The sequence below is a fragment of the Schistosoma haematobium genome, chromosome 3, assembly GCF_000699445.3.
Source record: "Schistosoma haematobium chromosome 3, whole genome shotgun sequence".
Lineage (NCBI taxonomy): Eukaryota > Metazoa > Platyhelminthes > Trematoda > Strigeidida > Schistosomatidae > Schistosoma > Schistosoma haematobium.
Window position 1 is genome coordinate 15,830,941 of NC_067198.1, and position 23,152 is coordinate 15,854,092.

Here is a 23,152-nt window from a genome sequence, read left to right on the forward strand (position 1 = left end):
TTTAAAACGCTTGGTCGAAGTTAGACATTAACACCGTTGGATGCCGGCTCAGTGGTCTAGTGGCTAAGTGCTGGTGCAGGGGCGAGGTCGTGGATGTGGACTGATGAGGAGTCCCGTACTAGGACGAAACGGCCATCCAGTACTTCCAGGTCTTCCATGGTGGTCTAGCTTCAATTGACTGATGATTTCAACCAGTGTAATTTGTTATTATTGTTGTGCTTTTTATAATAATAACGGTTCAAAAACAAGTAATCTAAGTCAAGTTTCCAATTCAAGTACAAAGCTAATTACTCTTCTTCTGCTTTTACTTAAACGCACTTAGTTTTTTATTAACATTTGTAGAATGAAAAATATTTGATATATAGTGACAGTTTTAATTATGTAATAGTATATAAAGGGAAGGTATGATTATATGTTATGTCATGTAACATTGAATATATAACCTGGTGTGTAACATGCTTTACAATCAGCAAAATAAGAATCTTAATGTGAACCTATGAATAGTTTGTTGATATTTTGAAAAGATAACTAAATAACTGAATCATTGGAGGGGTTGATGATGAAAATAGTAACTAAACATTAAAACATAAGTTTTCTTGATCACTCGAATTGATTAATTCAATATCTCCATTCATAGTTTACTGAATTAGACGAGTTAAATGAACTGAAAATAGTGGCTCAGAGATTAACTTTAACACATATGTTTAATGTAGAACTATATTCAACTGAAAATATCCCAAAATCTCCACACTTCAATGAATATGTCAATTAATTTAAAGTCATAAATGATAGAAATACACATAACAAGGATTATTGCATATCCTAGCCAGTAATTTAGCCGAATGGAAAATACAAAATCTTTAAAGATAAACAATCGAAAATAAATTCGTTAAAGCATACATTTAACAATTGCTGTATTGTTTTTAAAAAGTCCAATTCTAATTAAAGTAGTCGTTGCTATGGCTGTACAGAAATACATCCCAAAATCAAATAATTTAAATCAAAGAAAATAATAATGTTAAAATATTTCACTTGAGCAATAAATTACTCTTATCATTTCTAACTTAAATCAATCTAAAAAATAGTTGTCCCAGGATATCCTTTAAATGATTACGTAACCAAAAATAACAACTTTCTCCCACCATAAGACCACTTTATCCCACATATAAGATTGATCATTAAACTTATTTCTGTTTTGTTTGAAGCTTGAAACGTAGTTTCGTCAACCATTCGGTTGTAATCGACTTTATTCCTTTTAATATAAAATGATAATAAATTTATATTCAAATCAATAAAAAATGATTATGGATTAGCTGAATGATAAACGACTTACTAAAAGTAGATAAACTTTAACTGTTATATCAAAGAATGAATGAACTACTTATAAAACATCTATTTAAAATATTAGTAATATCATATTGTATCAACTTCAATAAATACTCAAAATATGAAGAGACTTTTTATATACTTGGTCGTTATATGAACCATAATATAATTCCCTATTGATCAAAATATGTTTAAATTAGAGGTTAGTTATAACAATTATTACCTAATATCAGAATGGGTTTTGTGGAGATTTTTTAGAAATGTCACTGGTTAAAATCATGAGTCAATTAGAACTAGACCACCATGGAAAACCTGGAAGGAGTCCCATACTAGGACGAAACGGCCGTCCAGTGCTTCCAGGTTTTCTATGGTGGTCTAGCTTCAATTGACTCATGATTTCAACCAGCGAAATTATTATCTAAGTAAATATTATTCAATGTAATTTTCATTGATATCAGCGAACACAGTCACAATAGTGTTAGATACTTTATTCTTAAGTGTATGAAATCCTCAACACTTATACAGATAAATGACATGTTATCTAATGAAAGCAATCACCTATAATTTGAATTATTTAAACAATATCTAATCTAAATAAAATAAGGTTTAATTTTGGTGGAAAGTACTCTTTTAGTTGAATTCATTTTGTAACTTATGCAATCGCAAATATACATATTGGCGAGATTAGAATTTATGGACGAATCAATCAGGTGTAAGATAACAAGCGAAATTCACTCATTCATTTGGGTAAGTAGAGGCTTAGTATTGTAGCTGATGTCAGTTCGTGATGAAATCCCTAAATCTAATTCCTAACCTCAAGTATGAACTGTAAATCACAGTTATAATTCTTTAAACTTGTTTATAACCCTCGTATAGGTCCTAGTTTTTAGGTGGACACTCACAAGGTCACTCTAGAACCACTCAAAGGTCGTCCATAAATTATAGTCCCACCTAAATATTTATTTCTGGAAATGGTAATTTCATTAATAGTGATGGTAAAATTCTGTGAAACATCGTTACAGTGAAGTAGACTAAACAGAGACTTTAAAATGATTGTTTTATCAGGGAAACTATTAGTGAGTTTGCTATTGAGAGCTTGAATATTCACCATGACGATAGATAAAGAAATTATGATTGAGAAGGAAAGGCTAAGCATGATAAAATATTGAAATTGAAATGAACTGTAATCAGGAGGATCATAGAAACAAAAAAAGACAGTTGGGGGGTAAAAAGACTATGGTGAAATAAAAGACAAACAGATGGCTGTGAAGGAAGAAAACTATAAAGAAATAAAATTGAGAGTAGGATCACAGTATTAGTTTCTTTTGGATAATTAATTTTGGTTTTTCCAGATGTATGGCTGGTGCTTCGGTAATGCTAAGAAGATGGAATATAATTGATTTTAGCAGTTTTCTACTTAACTTTAAGATGACTTTGAACGCCGAATCCGCTTTGATTGAACAAATGTGCTTACAAGGTGTTCGGCCATTGAACTTCTTACTGACCAATTTCCACGCCTTTTTACCGATAGATAATCGTTCCAGATAAGTATTTTCTTAAAGAGGTACAGTTCGTTATTTACGACTTCGGGACTGAAAATTCTCTGTATTCGTGTACCGAGGGATAAAATTCAGTTTTTCTTCCTGCTACTGAAAACCCAGTGAAAACTTGATAGCTGACCCTTCCGCAAGTGTTTCCTGCAGATTGGTTCTCATAGAGTTCTGTTATGTTTTCTCGTCATTTCAGCATCAATAAAATTAATACTTTGTCTGTCTTCAACTTCAATTATGAAATTTATTTATTAATATAAATAATGCTTAGTCAGAATCAAATCAACATAATTCTTACATACACAACACCCAGAAGAAATGCACTGAATATAAGTTACTTATAATTAATCTAATCAAAACTTATTGCCTTAATAGTTAAATGTAATTAGGCTTATTCTGTCTCAAAAAAAGTTATAACTTTTTCTTAAGGAAAATTTTTATTACTCATTTGAAATTCTATGTTAATGTACAAATATTTCCATGGCAATTAGAGTTAATGATAATAATACCAAAGCGTTTCTTCATGTAAGAACTAAACTTGATATAGTAACCTACATTATTGATCATTCATACAACAATAAGGTTTATAACATTCTTACTAAAATGATTTTTTTATAAATATAAATAGATATGAATTAAATATGACAGATTCATCTGCTATAAACCCTGGAGATAAATGTCACTGGTTATCAGAACAATATACATAGCCACTAACATGTCATATATTTCCAAGTACTTTCCTGAATAAATTCTTTCCAATCTAAAGTATAATAATTAACAACCACTTAAAATATCCTTACAAAATACATTGGTCTAATTTAATATAGTGAATACTAAGAAAGAAATATTGAATATTAAACTGAGTTTGTTTATTCATGCTGAAAAGTCCATCTCCAATAATGTTTGGATATTGAAATTCAACAGTTTAAATTATCAACATAACTCAATGTTAAAGGTTTGGAAATTTGTTAACTAAATGATTTATGGTGTGTTGTTCATTTGTTCTGCTTTTTTTAATTCTAGGAAGTTGGCAGTATCATCGGCAAAGTAAGTTCTACTTATTTTGTGTTTTCTAATTAAAATAATTATTTCATGAATAAATCCGTTATTTAATTCTATATTGATATGCTTTACTGATTATCATTATAGTGGCTTTATTTAATATTATATTTTTGGTACAACACAAAATTCTCAGCACAAAGTAATACAACAAGATTCCTCTTCTTATTTCTTGATTAATCCTGACGATAAATATTGAGTGAGCTAGCAGTTTAGTAATCAACATCTGATTAATGTATATTGTTTTCGACATATATTGCCAGCAACCACGATGTCTCTGATTGTGCTCTTTCTGAACTTGTACAGCGAAATATCGTAAATTTTTCACAAACGCATCTTAATAAGTTTTGTGACTAATAGGCATAATGATATGTTAAAACAAATAAGGAAAGCAGATAACTTGTTGAAATATCTAGATGGCAGGAACAGGTAGCCCAGATATTCAAGAAGGTCACCTTGTGAAATACAATCGACATTAAATTGACACAATAGATAATATTTTTGATATAATCGTGATCATAATAGGTCTGAATAAATTTATGTCAAATTTTGTATACATTTTTCATATCCACATTCTGACACATAAATGAATACAAGGATGACAGGTTATACAAATTCACTATGATAAAAATTAACTTGAAGTTAACATATTCAGACTTATTGTGATTTTGATTACACCAAGAATATTCTACATTGTTTCCTTTGTACTATTCAAACTTGTGTTAATTTACTTACTTACTTACTTACGCCTGTCACTCCTCGTGAAGGAGCATAGGCCGCTCACCAACATTCTCCATCAAACTCTGTCCTGGGAAATCCATTCCACCTCTTTCCAGTTGTTATTCATTCTTTTCATATCTGATTCTACTTGCCATCGTAATGTGTTCTTTGGCCTTCCTCTTTTCCGCTTCCCTTCAGGATTCCAAGTTCGGGCTTGTCTCTTGATACAGTTTGATGATTTGCGTAATGTATGTCCTATCCATCTCCAACATCTTTTCCTAATTTCCTCTTCAGTTGGAAGTTGGTTTGTTCTCTCCCACAGAAAACTATTGCTGATGGTATCCTGCCAATGGATGTTGAGTATCTTGCGTAGACAGCTATTCATAAATACTTGTACTTTCTTGATTGTGGTTGTTGTAGTTCTCCAAGTTTCAGCTCCATACAGTAGAACTGCCTTGACGTTCGTATTGAAGATTCTCACTTTGATATTGGTTAAAAGTTGTTTTGAGTTCCATATGTTCTTCAATTGTAGGAATGCGACCCTTGCTTTGCCGATCCTCGCCTTTACGTCTGCATTGGATCCTCCTTGTTCATCGATGATGCTTCCCAGGTATGTGAAGGACTCTACATCTTCCAGAGTTTCGCCATCAAGTGTGATTGGATTGCTGTTCTCTGCTTTGAATTTGAGGACCTTAGTTTTCCCTTTGTGTATGCTGAGGCCTACTGATGCAGAGACTGCTGCTACACTGGCTGTCTTCATCTGCATCTGTTCGTGTGTACGTGATAGGAGGGCTAGGTCATCTGCGAAGTCCAAATCGTCTAATTGGTTCTGAGCTGTCCATTGTATTCCGTGTTTTCCTTCAGATGTTGAGGTCTTCATAATCCAGTCGACCACCAGAAGAAAGAGGAAGGGAGAGAGTAAACAGCCTTGTCTGACTCCGGTCCTTACTTGGAATGAATCTGTCAGCTGTCCTCCATGCACTACTTTGCACTGTAATCCGTCGTATGAGTTCCGGATAATATTGACAATCTTCTCAGGAACTCTGTAGTGTCGAAGAAGTTTCCATAATGTCCTCCTATCTACACTGTCGAATGCCTTTTCATAATCAATGAAGTTGATGTATAGTGATGAGTTCCACTCAACTGATTGTTCGACGATGATCCGTAGTTATTTACATTAAGTTACGAAACGTCAGAAATTTAATCTTTCTACTCATTGGGATAAAAACAAAAAAATACATATATCATTATCCTTATTTGAAACTATCTAGTCCAACTTTACTGAAACTTATACTAATGATATTCAATCATTGATATGTATGATTAAGGTCACTTTGTAAAAGAAGATATTGAAAAAGGAGGAAAAAACAACAACAACAACAATATCGATGTGAAACATCATCATCTTCGATACATTATGTTGTTGTTTTTGTTTTATTCAAACAAAATAATGAACATCTAATTTCTTTTAAATGTTTATCTTCTATATGACCCGATATTAGATTGTTATAAATTCGTTTCTTTTTTGTCTAACATTCTGTTATTGTTTAAATCACCTACTGTGAAAAAAGAGAATGTTTCGTAGTTAAAAATTAAAAATAAAATAAAATAAGGTTACTGATAATTCAAATTGATCACAGATTTTGATTGACAATATTCTATTACAGATTGATTGTATGGAAAAATCCAGGATGGTAGATGTTTTAAGATTAGCCTACCAAAAAAAGAGAAAAAACAATAAGGAAGAATTCATCTCCACTTAGTTGATTAATAAGACTGAACTATAAAACATATGTATATATTTGTGTCACCAAGACTTGACATTTTTAAAGTCACTCAAAAGGAAAACTTTATTTTTTTTAAAAATTAGTTTGAATGTTTAAACTAGCAAATATGTAAAATTTTGTAAAATTGCATAGTTTCTGAGGATTCGGTTCATTATTCCATGGGAGTTTAAAATTGACAAGAATTCCATATTTATTAGCTATACCATTTTTGATAGTTTCAATCTTTGAGGTCAAATTATGAAAGTGCAATACAATCAATTTACCAAAACAGAAATCGATGAGACTATAATTTATGGACGATCATTTAGCATTGCTAAGATGATGTTGAAAATGTCCACCTAATAACCAGGACTAAAGGTTATAAAGCAATGTGAGGAATTATAATTATGGTTCACAGTTGATGATTAGGGTTACGAACTAGATTTAGAGTTTTCATCACAAACTGACATCAGTTATAATGCCGAAATACTATTTAGCAAAATGAGTGGATGGATTTCACGCTAAAATGCAAGACCTGTTATCTTAAGTCTGATTGGTTATTACAGTCTCGCCCAGAAATCTTTTGTATTATCTCAAGATTCATATAAATATGATATCCTTCTTATTGTTCGAAAAAACAGAAGGATTTCGCCGAAAGTTAAGCTTTTACAAGGGAACAATTATTCCATCAGCGTCTCCATTACTATGTTCTGTCAACAAATATCTGACACAGACTACCGATAAACTATTTAATCAAGTAAAGCGTAGCTGAGCAAGGTAGAAGCTAAATGAACACTGATAAATATTAGAGGTTTTACAGTTAGAAGAATAAAATGCCGGTAAGAGCAATCTTGTCAGCTAAACGTCGTCATCACCATCATATCACTTCATCCAAAATCTAACTTTGGAGCTTTCCAACTGTACTACAATATTTCTTTATATTTTCAAAACGTGATAATGAAAACGTAATACTTAATTGTTTTTTTCTGTTAGCTACACATTTTGGTAAAATATAACATTTGTAACAAACATTTATCTTAAAGTAATTTGTCATTTTTTCTGTAATGAGATATTAGAAGTCGAGCATAGGTTTTAATTAGATATGGATATTATGATCGTGTTTATTCTACATGAGTTCATCATATTAATAACAAAATTATTGTTTAGTATCCAAAAATTTTTTATCAAAATGTATGAAAGTAATTTAACAAAATAGCCGATTTCAAATTTCACCGATAATTTCAATAGTTGGGATCATGAGTCAATTGAAGCTAGACCAACATGGAAAACCTGGAAGTACTGGATGGCCGTTTCATCCTATTGTGGAACTCCTCATCAGTGCGTATCCACGATCCGTTCGCGGGATCGGAACTCAGGACCTATCGTTCTCGCGCTTCAGCACTTAGCCACTAGACCACTGAGCCGGCGTCCAGCGGTGTTAGTATCTAACTCCAACTAATCCACGAAATTGAGTGACACATCCATCATTGTCATCAGTGAGTTACTATGTCACAACTGACACGGTTGAATTCCACTGGTCACTGCTTGTCATTAGAACTCCAGGATATACAGCTTGAAGCCAGTCACTAGTGAGCATATGTTGATTAGTATCAGAAGGGGTTTTAGGTGGAGATAAGCTTTGTATACTAATCATCTGTATTAAGTCTTATTAAATTATCAGTTTCTCCATAAGTTCATACTATTTGATTTCTCTAAGTGAGGTATTTATTTATCATTGGTTTTACAATTGCCGACGCAAAAATAAATCATATAACAGTGAATCTCTGAACATGATCAAATATGTTCATCTTAAGAAAAACAAATCAACGTTGAGACTAAGTTAGTTAACATTAGTATGTTCTATTAATAATTTATTATGTACAAATAAGGCATCATTAATATATCATTAGATCAGGATTCATTAAATAATAACCATAATCTTTGGTTAGTCTGTATAAATAAAGTTTTGAACATATACTCACTTCAATATCAAACGAAGCATGAAGAATAATATACGTATAGGTTTCATATCATTTAATAGATTTATCTATCTAATTATAGATTCTCCTTGAAAGGACAATAATTAGGTATATTTTCTAGACACGTTTTAGTATTTTCCTTTCATTGTGATTAGCTTAATCATTTTACCCTGTATATTATCCTCAAGAAAGATTCATAGGATAAGTTTTATACATAGCTTCTATGTATCATTTTCATAAAAGATTTCTATGTTAGTCTTAGATATTATTCGTTGAGCATTATGTATTGCTAACTAACAAGTTAGTTCTATTCTTGTTACTCAGTAACCGGCTTTTACACGAAATCTAAATTCCAATAAAACAAAGGAAACTATTGGTTTGCACAATGAACTATCTTAAACTTTACTGATTCCCTTCTTTTAAGTGAACTAACAGTATAGTTTACCTATTTATTTATTATTGTAAATTGTTTACATGGCTATATGTAAGTGTAAAAACCAGTTGATTGTATTAATGAATAATAATAATTTATCTTCGTTTTATATCAACTTTCCATGTTAGGGATTTATAGACTATCTCACCAGCTGTATGAGATGATTGTTGAAATATTCGAACAGTAACAAAATTCAGTGTATATTGGCTCTGTGGTCTAGAGGTTAAGCGTTCTGAGTTCGAGTCCCACATGTGAGATTTTAGATGCACACTGTTGAATAGTCTCATACTAGGACGAAACGGCAGTCAAGTGCTTCCAGGCGATCTAGATTAAATCGACTCGTGAATTCAACTTTGAAAACACTACAATCTCTACAAATTCCCATACTAATAAAATTCATTATATTTTAGACATCTAGATCTGTAATTTCGTGATAAGTAGGAATAGAAAGGCGAATTTAAGTTTTTGTGAACACAAGTTGACAATTTATGATATTAGCTTTAGCCCTGATGTGATATTTCGACATTAGTTTTATTCTTAGCATAACATTTTAGTCTTCACAATACTGGTTTTATGAAATCCAGTGTAATATTAATTCAGGTCAATATGTTTGTAATAATTAGTTGTAAATTTTGTTCAGTATGACAGATGTGAACTTTCGTTCAGTGTAAACTTATATACTTTATTTTGTACTGTGCGAACATAGTATGTTTATCTTCTCATTTGTATAATGTTTCATAATTAATCATTGTGTGTGCAAAATAAGTCAATAAGTGAGTGTGTATGATTTAATGATTATAGTACTGGACGACTTGTTTGAGATACATGTTTTTTTTGGAGAGCCAATAAATCTTTATTTGTGACAGCCTCTGTGTTTTCATTTCATGTCAATGGAATTACAGTGGTTCCGGTTTTCATGTATAACTGGTAGAACCGTGAATAAAACAGACCTGCCACGTACATAACCTAGACAACTTCCCGAACATAAACTTTCGCGGTAATAAACTTCATTTATTAAACATACTCGGTTGGGTTTCACTGAGACAATTTTTCATGTACACAAATCACTAAGAAAACCAACCAACCAACTAATTAGCGGAAATTAAATTTTTCATTATTCTATCTTCGATTACTCTTCTACAGTCACGTCGTATATATATACAAACTGATCAAAAAGGTTTTAGTACAATGGTTATCGGAGCGATAAAAGAAACGCGAAAGAATTTAATGATTATATATAGGATTTTGTTCTACAAACTAATGATAAAGGACATGACTAAAAACATGACAGGTATTCAAAAATCCTTTTCATTGTAACATACATCTGTGCTTAGATTGATCTCGCATACAATATACATTGTGGGAACAGTAAACATTGAATAAACGTCACAGATAAGGGATTCAGAAATATACTTAGCAGTATATAATATTATAAAAAAAATGAAATTTTCGTTCAATCAGATTGCGTAAAATTCTGAAATAGAAATATTCCTGCCGTGAAAATTGTAATACCTCTTCATTTATACTATTGTGTTACTATAATTCATTAAGTGTGATAGTCACCAGTGTACCATGAGCTTAATTCTTTAAGTAACGTCTATATGAGTAATGCTAATAAGAATGTTAATAAGAACAAAGTTCATCCAGAATTTGAAAAATAAAACTAAATTAATAACCATACAATAAATTGACTGTTACTCTATTCTGATATTGAAATGAGAAGATCGAGTGAATCAGAAAAATCTAATGTATCTATGTTACACATATCGAATAATTTGGTCGATATTGTTTTTCTGTTTCCAAATTTAAGAATTAAAATTCATTATCTTTTAATACTGAAACAAAAAAACAAAAAAAAATTCTTTTAGTAAAAGTTTCGAACCGATGAAACTATGTAAACTTGTAATCAGGGTACAAAAATTCAAATACTAATTCTCAAAGTAACAGCAATTCATTTCAATGTCATTAAGTTGTACATGGTACTTTATAAATGATTTCTAAAACCATATACACACACACACAAACAAACAAACAAAATGCAACCAATATAGACTTTTCGTACTGGAAAATGTAAATGGTTACTTAACAAGATAATTTTAAATTATTATATGATTTCTATTGTTTTTATCATCCTGTTTAAGTGATATAAAGAGTAACAGTTTTGTACAGAAACTTGAATAATCTTAGATAAATATAACAGTTGAAAAGAAAGCATTGAAGTTAATTAGTTATTTTACAGACTGAAATCATGAGTCAATTGAAACTAGACCACCATAGAAAACCTGGAAGCACTGGACGGCCGTTCCTTCGTGGATGCGCACTGCTGAGGAGTCCCATACTAGGACGAAATGGCCGTCTAGTGCTTCCAGGTTTTCCATGGTGGTCTAGCTTCAATTGACTCATGATTTCAATTTGTGAAATTTCTAAAAAAAATCTCCACAAATCCTTTCTGTTAATTATTTATCTTAAATAAGAAATAATTATTTTAAGCTACAGTCATCCTCTTAATATAGCCCTATTGAAAAGCATAGTTTTCAATAAATACTTTATAAAACATTAAGTGAAGATGTAGAGATCATTTGTAGTGTCGGATACTTACTATGTCATGCCCATATAACTTATTCTAGCTTCTGGACAAACCAATTTATTCATTCTTATTGAGTCACGTTTTGACCTTGTTAATTATTCACCTATCAACCTAGACCGTTTTTATAGGAGCGTATGCATGTGCACTTCTTATTCTACTCACTACATGTCTGTAGTTTATTTTTATCCGACTATAAATATTCATAACTGATTAAATGAAGTTGGTTCACACGCTTTCTCCACTGCGTGTCATATCTTTCTGCTCTCTTCTCTTCACTTCCTTCGCTTCGTTCCTCTGATTGTCTGTCCAGATCAATGATTGTACAAAATATATGTATTCAAAATCCTTTCTCCTATTTCAGTTATCTAATTCAGTTATTCACTAAAGCGGATTAAGTTAATAATTTTATACGAGAATAGTCAAGATATGTATTTCAACAATCAATCATACGATCCAACCGGAGTCAGATATCAGGCCGCTAAACACTAAACTTCCATATAGTCGTTGATAACTTAAAATATACAAGAATAAACGATATTTGTATTGTGATCTATCAAAAATTACTTTTACTGTAAGAAACTGATTTCAACTAAGATCATGATGACCTGTACATATTTCATTTATAACAATTTAAGCTTTATACACAAGTAGTAACTACATGTCTGATTAGTTTTCAAATAAATCACCAGAATTATAACTAAAATGTCATGATTTCAATGGGTTTTCAGTTTAGAAAAACATTATATCACGAACTAGATTTTTCTCAAGCAACTTTGGAAAACTCGGAAGCATTGATCAGCCTTTGAGTTAAAAGGCTAACACAAAACAACAGTTCAATGTTTCTTTCCTTTACAATCGGTTAGTAATTAAGGTCAACTAGTATTTTAAAATATTTGCATAATGAGTATTATGTTTATTTCTACTAATGGTGTAATTGATCAACCAAATTGAAGTTTCTTCAATAGATATTAACGTTAAAACATCATTATTCTCCTAAAAATTTATTTTATAATAAACTTACGTTTGTTACTCGTGAAGGAGCATAGGCCGCTCACCAACATTCTCCATCAAACTCTGTCCTGGGAAATCCATTCCACCTCTTTCCAGTTGTTATTCATTCTTTTCATATCTGATTCTACTTGCCATCGTAATGTGTTCTTTGGCCTTCCTCTTTTCCACTTCCCTTCAGGATTCCAAGTTCGGGCTTGTCTCTTGATACAGTTTGATGATTTGCGTAATGTATGTCCTATCCACCTCCAACATCTTTTCCTAATTTCCTCTTCAGCTGGAAGCTGGTTTGTTCTCTCCAACATTAGGCTGTTTCTGATGGTATCCGATCAACGGGCATTGAGTATCATTTATAAACCATTGTCTATAAATACTTGCACTTTTTTGATGATGGTTGTAGTAGTTCTCCAAGTTTCATCTCCGTACAGTAAGACTATCTTGACGTTGATATTGAAGATTCTGACTTTGATATTGGTTGAAAGTTGTTTTAGAATAAAGCCTATTAACAATAAAATCTATTCATGCTATTGAATAGCAAAACCCATAATTTTATGGTTGATCACCCTGGAAAACCTGGAAACTTTGGACGGCCTTTTAGTCTTAGTATAGGACTCCTCAGCGATTCGCATCCATGACCCCGCGCGCAAATGCTTAACATATAGTCCACTGAGCCGGCATCCAATGGCGTTAATGTCTAACTTCAACCAATCCACGATGTTTGACGACCATCCACCATTACTTCAGTAAGTAACAGCCTCACAACAAGCACGGATTGATTCCATTGGTCATGCCTTCTCACTAGAACTTCAGGAAACACATCTTGAAGCCAATGGTTATAAATTCAACCATTAAATTACTACAATTCCCACAAACTCTTATTCCGACAAAACTCATAATTAGCACAATATTAAAACGATTCAAGGTTGTCTGCTAGAAAATAGTTTCACACCGAGTATACCAACATATACTTATAAAGATAAATATATTTAGATACTCTTTATTTTTGTTCAATCAAACTAATAAATTAAATGATAATTATAGTAATGATAAAGTCATTTCATTTATTTTAGGTGCGTTCAATGTTTTAACGAAGGAAGTGTGCTAGATTAGTTGATAATTTCATTGTGACATTATTCGTTTATCAGTTCAAATTTCATAGGCCAGACACCAAATCTTACAGAACAGGTATTAATGTAAAAAAACAAAAAATTGAACAAACGTTATAAAATAAACAAAACTATAAATTCCCATTCATGATTAGACATGTTATCAGTAAATAGCCATATGTTTCTAATATGAAATGATCTATAAGCTTAAGACAAAATGTTTATCTTATTTCGTTCACTTATATCTTAAATGATCTGATCATATTTCATTGGTTTCAAAAGTGAAATTCTAGAATTTCATGAGTCCGATATAAAATTTTATATTAAACGATCTTTCATCAATATTAGCGACTACATGTTGAATGTGTAGTGTTTGCACAAGAGTGGTGATCGACAAAGAAATTGGGAATTATCAAGTTGAAACATTTTATTCTTGAACGGACAGTGTAGGACCTTTAGTTTTATAGTTTTATATTCATATCGGAAAATATCTTAATGTATCAATTTTCCGATAGATTGATTGGTTTCGTGAATTGATTGTTTGTTATCTATTACTTACTTACTTACTTTCGCCTGTTACTTCTAATGGAGCATAGGCCGCCGACCAGCATTCTCCAACCAACTCTGTCCTGGGCCTTCTTTTCTAGTTCCATCCAATTCTTGTTCATTTCTCTCATGTCTATTTCCATTTCCCGGTGTAATGTGTTCTTTGGTCTTCCTCTTCTCCTTTCGCCTCGAGGATTCCATGTGAGGGCTTGTCTTGTGATGCAGTTGGGTGCTTTCCTCAATATGTGTCCTATCCACTCCCAGCTCTTCTTCCTGATTTCTTCCTCCACTGGGGTCTGGTTTGTTCTGTCCGTGGTAGGTTGTTACTAATAGTGTCCGGCCAATGGATCTGAAGTATTTTGCGTAGACAGCTGTTAATAAACAGTTGTATCTTCTGGATGATGGCTTTCTTAGTTCTCCAGGTTTCCACCCCATACAGTAGAACTATCTTGATATTTGTATTGAAAATCCTGACCTTGGTGTCCTTCCGGGGGCTACTGCCGGTCCCAAGCCTGGATAAAGGAGGAGGGTTGGGCATTGGGTTAGCGACTCCATCCCGTAGAAAACTAACTCGCTAAAAAAACGCTAACCAGAAAAAATTACTCAAACTTTTTGTTATCTATTAGTCGTTAAATATTATTCAGCTCATCAGTGCAAATTGATCTTAAACCACTTAATTTTCCAAGTCGATTGAATCAATTGGAAACGACCAAAATAATTAATGGACAAGCTAAATTCAAATTTAAATGTGTAAATCTTTCTTTCTTTTGGTTACCTAGGTTCAGCAACGACAGGTGCTGGTTTTGAGTATCAACACCAGGACAAGGATACAGTGAGAATCAAATAGGATGAATAACGCGTAATACATTCCACCGCTAATTAAAATCCAAACATAGTCTTTATTTTTACAGTATTTAAGTACTAGAAAATTCCTTATAGAACAATCGAAAAATAGAGAAAACACGAATGGCAAATTTAAAATATTAGTAAAATTATTAAATATACTTTTCTTAAACATGTATGATTTACACAATTCATACAGGTAAAATCAAAGTAAATAAGACGGCATTCTGATCATGTATTTCGACATGTATTTCGAATCTCGAGAGGTAGGATCGTGGATGCGGAATGCTGAGAAGTCCCACAAGAGGATGAAACGGTCGTCCAGTGCTTCCAGGTTTTCCATGGTGGTCTAGCTTCAATCAACTCATGATCTCAACAATTGAAAAAAAAAATTTGTTTCTCATTAGTGACGACTTTAGATTATCACAGTAGTGAGCCACTCTATCTCCTGAATGGTGGTGAATTGATTTAAACCCTTCTTCGGTAGTTATGTATTCATAGATATTATTGTTCTTTAGTCGAAAACTACTTATATCTAAAAGCTGATAGATTTCATACCCTGTGATAGGTTTTCACTGAATTTTTTAATGAACAGTCACTATCTATATTGCTTGATATATGTGAAACTATTGTTAAAAGATACATTGAAATGAACAGAGTTCGTTTGTCACGACGTATCTTTCAGTCATCTCAAAATCAATAAAACTTGGCAACTTTACCGTAGAAATGCTTTGGTTGATAGGTTTGAATATAGTAGTCAAAGTGCGTGTTAAAGAAATCAACAAGGATCAAATGAGAAATTTAACATAATATGAATCATACATCCTATATCGTTAAATTAATCTCAACTACACTTTTACTTGACTTGCCAATAGATACATATGGTTGAGTATATTGACCTATTGTTAACAATTTGGCAAGATGTAGAAAGTTGATAAAAATGTTTATCATTTATGTAAAGAAAAATTTATTACACCGTATCATTAGTTAACTTTAGCGATTTACTTAAAAATTCTTTATTGGTCACCAGGATCGTCGAGTAAAATTCTGGTTTCCATGTATTTAGTTGTAGAACTAAATGCACATTTAACCGTTTTCATTTAAACAGGAATAATTCCAATTCTAACTTATGCATTTAGTTACTAAGACTGAACATTATGTCTGATGACCTATAAATATCCACGTTAACAAAGCAGACAATAATAAAATAAATAGTATTCCATGTTAATAGATTGATATTGTAAAACTTTCTATTTTCTTCACGTAGAAAAAACAGTCCTATTGCCAAAATATGTTTGTTCTCTGTATAAAATGTTCTGTATTTATTTAAAACACTGAATCATATTAAACTATAGATAGTGTAGTGAATATGAACATAAGTTGGGACAATCGAATGTATTTGAACACAAAATTATGGAATCTCTTAGTGAAATCTGAGAACAATACAGTAAATACTTCATTTTTAAAATGCCAATTAATTATTTCAGACTTTATTGTTCCTTCCTTTCCACATCGATCATTCTCTGTTCTTGTTCTCTCCTCTTTGATTTTTACAACCTTCTACCACAAGGCATTCCACTTTTTATTGATGAAACATACTACTGTCAACATCAGTAGCACAAACTATAATAGTTTCAATATTTCTGTGTGCAAAAGTGAGCAGTTATGTTTAGTCACTTGTGTTAGTTTATTTAAACTAACATTAAAATTTCGTAATGTCAGTTCCATTATTAATTTTCAATTAATCATCATTTACAATTGATGCAGAATAACATGAGCTGATGTTTTTTTAATTTATTTTATGGCGTATTATTAACTATTATTTTCTGCTACTGTTTGGCATATAGTGCAAGCTATTCTTGATACAATCCATTCTAAAGCATTCGGGTTGTAATGAGGTATTAAAGCGGAACTTCGTTGAAATGAAACAATATTTTACCTTTTTTAATATCAAATTTAAATCTGTTTTCAAAATGTTTAGTGTTATTATGTCGATCAAAAGAATTTACTGATCCTTGAACTTGTTAATCATGGTTGTACATTAACAACTTTCTAAATCACAATAAATAAACATAAAATGTATCATTTACTTATTTACTCATAGCTGTTACTCCCAGTAGAGTATAGGTCGTCTGGAGCTCCAGAAGGGCTACTTCCGGCCCCAAACCCGAATAAAGGAGGAGTGTCAGGCACAGGGTTGACGACTCTAAAACTAACTCGCTTAAAAAGCCCTAACCAGAAAAAATAATTCAACATTTATCACATTTCATGATAAATGATGTATTGACCTTCAATTCATTTAATAAATCTCCTTATCAAAGGAAAACCCAATGAAAATAATTTAATACCTAATATCTAGAACAGTTAAATTGTTGATTTTTACAAAGACATACAACAACAAAAAATTCACTTTATTACATAACTTATTCCCAATCACTCTACCTTTACTTTACTCTTCTATTTTATTATATACATATTTCAATAATTATTTTAATTAACAATGACCTACATTTTTTCTATTATATATATGTGTGTTAATTTGAATGGTTACTATGTTCACGAGGGTACTTCTATAGTCGAGTGTGTATGTGTGCACATAAAGATATTTATCACTTTTTATCATTCTATTAAGATCATAATAAATATTGGTAACATGTTGTTTTATTTTACAGTAGATTTATCTGAATTTATCCATCTTTTCATTAACAGATCTAATACGTTTTGTTAAATTCAACTTCATCGTTATTTAATTCATTTGAAGGAAAAACAAAATAAAATAAAGTAAAAAGAAGAGAAAAGAAATTCATTTCAACATTTTCTTTGCTTTATTTTTATGTTTTGTTAATGACTATTGATAGAGTTTATTTTTAACTTATCATAACTAAGTAATGAATCTGTGGTGGATAAATATTTTCTATTCCTGTTTTTGATTTAAAGCATGAGTCAATTGAAGCTAGATCAGCATGGAAAACCTGGAAGCACTGGACGGCCGTTTCGTCCTAGTGCGGAACTTCTCAGCAGTGCGCGTCCACGATCCCACACCCCGCGAGATTCGAACCGAGGACCTATCAGTCTCGCGCCAGGCGCTTAACCAACTAGACCCCTTAGCCAACATCCAATGGTGTTAATGTCTAACTTCAACCAATCCACGAAATTGCGAGACCATCTTCCATTGTACTGAGGTAGACACCTATTTCTACCCGACACGGATTAGCTCCCATACTAGGACGAAACGACCGTCCAATGCTTCCAGGTTTCCCATGGTGGTCTAGCTTCAATTGACTCATGATTTCAATCAAAAACTTAACAATCTCCACAACACCTAAACTGATATTTCTGTTTTTTTATGATGATTGATTTTTTCGTTTTAATTCATGAAAAACAAAATGATTTGTAAGCATTAATGTAACCTATCAAAAAATATACAGCAATATAATTATTTTAAGCGAAGATGGATAGTGGTTATAGTGAAATTCAAGATGCATGTTTCGTCTTATTTAAGACTCATCAGCTGGATGTATCTGCCTTTCATAGTTGATGTATACTACTTATAAACAATTATTTATAGAAAGTTAATAATAATCTGCTCGATTGTACATGTAAATATCTACATTAATTAAATAAAAATCTTTAGAAAATGTCCGTTATGGTAAAAACTTGATTCGCAAAATAAAGTGTTAACTATTTGTATTAAATTAATTATATGAAGAAAAAAATCGACAAAGGTACTAAATCATTGAATATAAATGAATGCGAATTTTAGAAAGCTGTGATCTTTCATAAAAAAATTCATTTGAAAGAAAAAATGAGATTTTTGATTCGTTTTGTTTAATTTATAATGGTATTCGTAGGTTTAGTAAAGAACATTCATGTTTGTTAAATATGTCATGGATTAAAAAAAGAACTTAATTCCTTGATGATATATGAAAAGTGAATAATCACGAAGATAACAAGACAGGTTAACATACAATATGACATAAGGTCTATAACATGTTCTCAATCTAGTAACAAATATACAATCGATAAATTAATGTAGCACCGTAATGTATGCAGAATAAAATAATTAATGCAAAGCTTTCATACTTCCTAAATAGATATTAGAATTTAGAAACCATTAAATGAACTAATATAGGAAATAGTTAACAAACAGAAATATACTAAAGGGTCACGTAAAGTATTCTATGGACGAAGGACCTTCAAAAGTATACAAGTGTCTGATATGAAAACAATAATAGTAGTAATAATACTAGATTAAGCATCAGATAAGGATAGAGTAAGGATATGTGATGTTTGAATATACAGTTCAAATTTTATCTAATATATAACCATAACTTTTGTTATTCTAAGTTGAAAAGTAAGAAATCTATTTAGATTTGGCTGAGGCTTGTAAGTCACTTCGAAATAATGAGTTATGAAAATCAATTAAATATTCGAATATCAAACTCATGACCAATTTTTTTATCAACCTCACAGAATGTATTTTTTCAAGTCTGTCAAAGATGAAATTCTGGCTCCAGCTTATGTACATTAATCGTATGATTTAGGTGAGCTGGTAAATGTAAGCAAAAGCAACAAAGAATAAAACTTATCTTTTTATATTTAATCACTATTGAAAATAAGGTACCGTTCAAATGACTATTCATAGTGAAATTATTCATCTTAAATAAAAACTTAGATATGGCTTACAAATCAGTCCTTAAATTCTGGTAAATAAATCTATGGAGATTTTAAAGTATTTGGTTGTCAAACAAGATACTCATTGGAAATTTACAATGAATCCAAGTTTAAATATTACACACCATATCAACATGTTGATAATATTCTATTTTCAGAAAGGGGGTTTGTGACTATTATGGTAATTTATTAGTTGGATTCATGAGTTGATTACAGCTAGACCACCATGAAAAACTTGGAAACACTGGATGTCTGTCTCGTTCTAGTATGGGACTTCTCAGCAGTGCACCTCCGTAATCTCACCCCACGGGATTCGAACCCAGAACCTACAGTCCAGCGCGTGATTGTTTAATCTCTAGATCACTGAGCTGGTCGGCATTCAACGGTATTATTGTATAAATTCAACCAATCCACGAAGTTGCATCACCGTCCACTACTGTCTTCAGTGAGTTACTATCTCACAACAGACCTGGTTGATGTCCAGTGGTCACTGCTTCTCACTATAACTGCCAAAAAGAATGGAGTTTTGTAGATATTGTAATAATTTAATGGTTGAGTTCATGAGTCAAATAAAGCTAAACCACCATGGAAAACCTGGAAGCCCTAGGAGGCCGTTTTGTCCTAGTGTGGGACTTTTCAGCATTGCACTAGCTTCTTTTTAGAACTTTTCATCATTTCTGAAAAGTACTTTTTTACCTTATGATATAATATGCTTGAAAAATTCATATCTACATCCAAATACTATTTTTCTATTAAATTATAACATAGTTGCTGTTTTGCCATCTATTTTTAGAAAATCTGTTGTGTATGTGAAATTTTCTTATAAGCTTCATCCTTTAGTTATATGTAATACAGTTCAATCTTTACATTTATTAACATCCGTTTATATATTTCTAAATATGAATGAAAGTATATACATTTCTATAGAATATAACAGTTGGCTAGATTACTTAGTAGATAACTAATGAATTAAGGTTAAATGAAATTCTCTTTAAAAATGAACAACTTTAATTACGAAATATACTCTAACTTTATGAAAGTTTCCATACGTTTCTCTATAATTTAACCACTAGTACCTAACTACAGACATTATATTTTTAAAGTTTTTTGGAGATTCTTTAATTTCAAACTAGCTTGGAGTAGACTCTTGTACAAATAATATGCATGTACCCATCATCGAATAACTTCCAGAAGAATAGCACTCCAGTTTAAAGGAAGCCCAGATGCTGTCATTTAGGATGCAACACTATCAAAATAATTCACCCAATTTATAAATCCCAACGATCATTTCATAACAATAAATGAATCAATTGAATGATCAACCAACCTGGATAATGTTGACAGTAAAGTAAATGTTATCAATTATGTTAAATGATAAATTGAAGGTAACAATATGAGTCACTGAAATCCAGTTCACTGGTTTTAAGGAATTGTGCATTAGTTAAAAATGCATAGTTCAACCACTTTTATGTTTATGGCTAGAAACAACTAAGAAGTTCAAAATACTACGAAACGGATCTTTAATGCTCTTTAGTTTCCAGTGATTCTTGAACTGATATCGATTCATTATGGGATCTATCTATATATATCTGATATTAATTATTATTTCAGTATCTATTAACTAGTGTTTTTTCATCAATTATAATCCATTGTATTTATAACCACGAAATAAAAATCAGTTAATCTCTATGTTAACTGAACGTTTAAGTTAAAACAAACAAAAAAAATTAAACCATGTCAAGTTTTTAATGAAATGAGCAAGATTATCATTAACTTATAAAATTCCCTATCAGATTCATGAATAACCAATCAAAATTATGCCATATTTTAAATATTATTTGTCAAAAATGTGTTTTTTTCCAAATATTTTCTCATTCATAATTCTACAAAAAATGGAGGAAATTAATGTTTTACAGAAGAGAAAATCCTTTTTTGTTTTTACCCTTGCCCATTAATAAGATCATTCCAGATATATATCATCTAAACCTGTCATTTTTTCTTAAGTTTGTATACAAAAATTTAAAATGACTTATATTTGAAGGACTTTTGTGGATATTATAGTAATTTCAATGGTTGAGACCACCATGAAAAACCTGGAAGTACTGGACAGGAGACGAGATCGTGGATGTACACTGCTGATGAGTCCCACCATAGGACGAAATAGCCGTACAGTACTTCCAGGTTCTTCATAGTGGTCTAGCTTTAATTGACTCATGATCTCAATTATTTAAATGACTTATATTTGTTTGGTATATATATATTTACAATATAAATTATGATTGTCCAAATGCCAATTAAAGGTTTAATAAAGATTATATACATATATCAAATGAATAATTTCATGAATATATGGAGTTATTGTTTGAATCAGTAATCAAATAAGTAATATATTTTTTTATTATATATATATTATTTCATCTTTGATATATGTTTTCTTATTCCAGAGGGGAGAAAATGTGAGAAAATATAGAGAGGAAGTAAGTTTGTGAAAGTTCTATCTATAAGGATGTGAATGCTTTAAGTGTTTAAATGTTACATGTGAATTTAGATATTGATTTAGACAAATAACTGTAGTTGCAAAAGATGAATATACATTATTTTAGTTTTATAGTCTGAAATGTTCATGCTATGAAATTGAAATGAATTCAGGACCTTAGATTATACGTGTGAACCCTTAACCTTAAAACAACTGAACCAGGTTCTGATAGTATTTGAGTCGAATTTCGATCAGTCAATAATACTGTATAACTGTACAGTTTCCAGTGTTTTTAATGGGTACGTTTTACAAACCCGAAACGGTTAGTGATCCCAAATAAGTTAAGCAATCTCCATAAATGCATACTGACAATTACAGATATTGTTCAATAAATACGTTGTATTATGGTATGCAAAAACATTCACGAAAGATGATAAAACAGATTCCTTTAGACAGACTATAGAAAAGCTTTAAAGTACCCACAATGATATGTTGTAAGTAATTACAGGAGATTCGAATAAATGATAAAGAATCGTTAACACTCAAAGTAGGATTTATTTTTCAACTTATTATTATTAGTATATATATATATATATATATATATATATATATATATATATATATATATAATGTTCGACTTTTAAATTACATAGTGTTCTTATGGACTGTATTAACCATAATCTCCATTATATACTATAGCGTATGCTAAGAAAGGAATATAATTTGTTTTCAGTGTTAGTTGTTTCTTATATGTTCATGGTCATCTATAATTAAATACCTAATATAAATATTATTGACAGAGGTTAGATAACTTACTGACTTCATTATTATAGCTACATAAATGTTCTTTAATAAATCGTCTATTTGTTTCATTTCAGTTTTGTTTATGTGTTAGTCTTGTACTGACTTATTTCAGAGTGGAGCCAGAATTAATATATCAGATGGATCTAGTCCAGAAAGAATTGTCACTATTACTGGAACAACAGAACAAATTTATGTTGCATTTACACTAATGAGTCGTAAATTTGAAGATGTAAGCAAAATGTGTTTGATAATATTTGACTTAATCGGAGATCTTT

At 31.1% G+C, this 23,152-nt stretch overlaps 1 protein-coding gene across 2 annotated transcripts in view; it reads left to right on the top strand.

Moving 5' to 3' along the window:
* The window catches only part of PCBP4_1 (Poly(rC)-binding protein 4), a 104,911-nt gene that overhangs the window by 29,207 nt on the left and 52,552 nt on the right, over window positions 1-23,152 (top strand). For both annotated transcript variants that reach the window (XM_051213122.1, XM_051213121.1), the window contains exons 3-5: window positions 3,900-3,923; window positions 22,042-22,074; window positions 22,990-23,106. In XM_051213122.1, coding sequence (XP_051069065.1) covers window positions 3,900-3,923; window positions 22,042-22,074; window positions 22,990-23,106 — 174 coding nt within the window. The remainder of the gene's footprint in view (window positions 1-3,899; window positions 3,924-22,041; window positions 22,075-22,989; window positions 23,107-23,152) is intronic.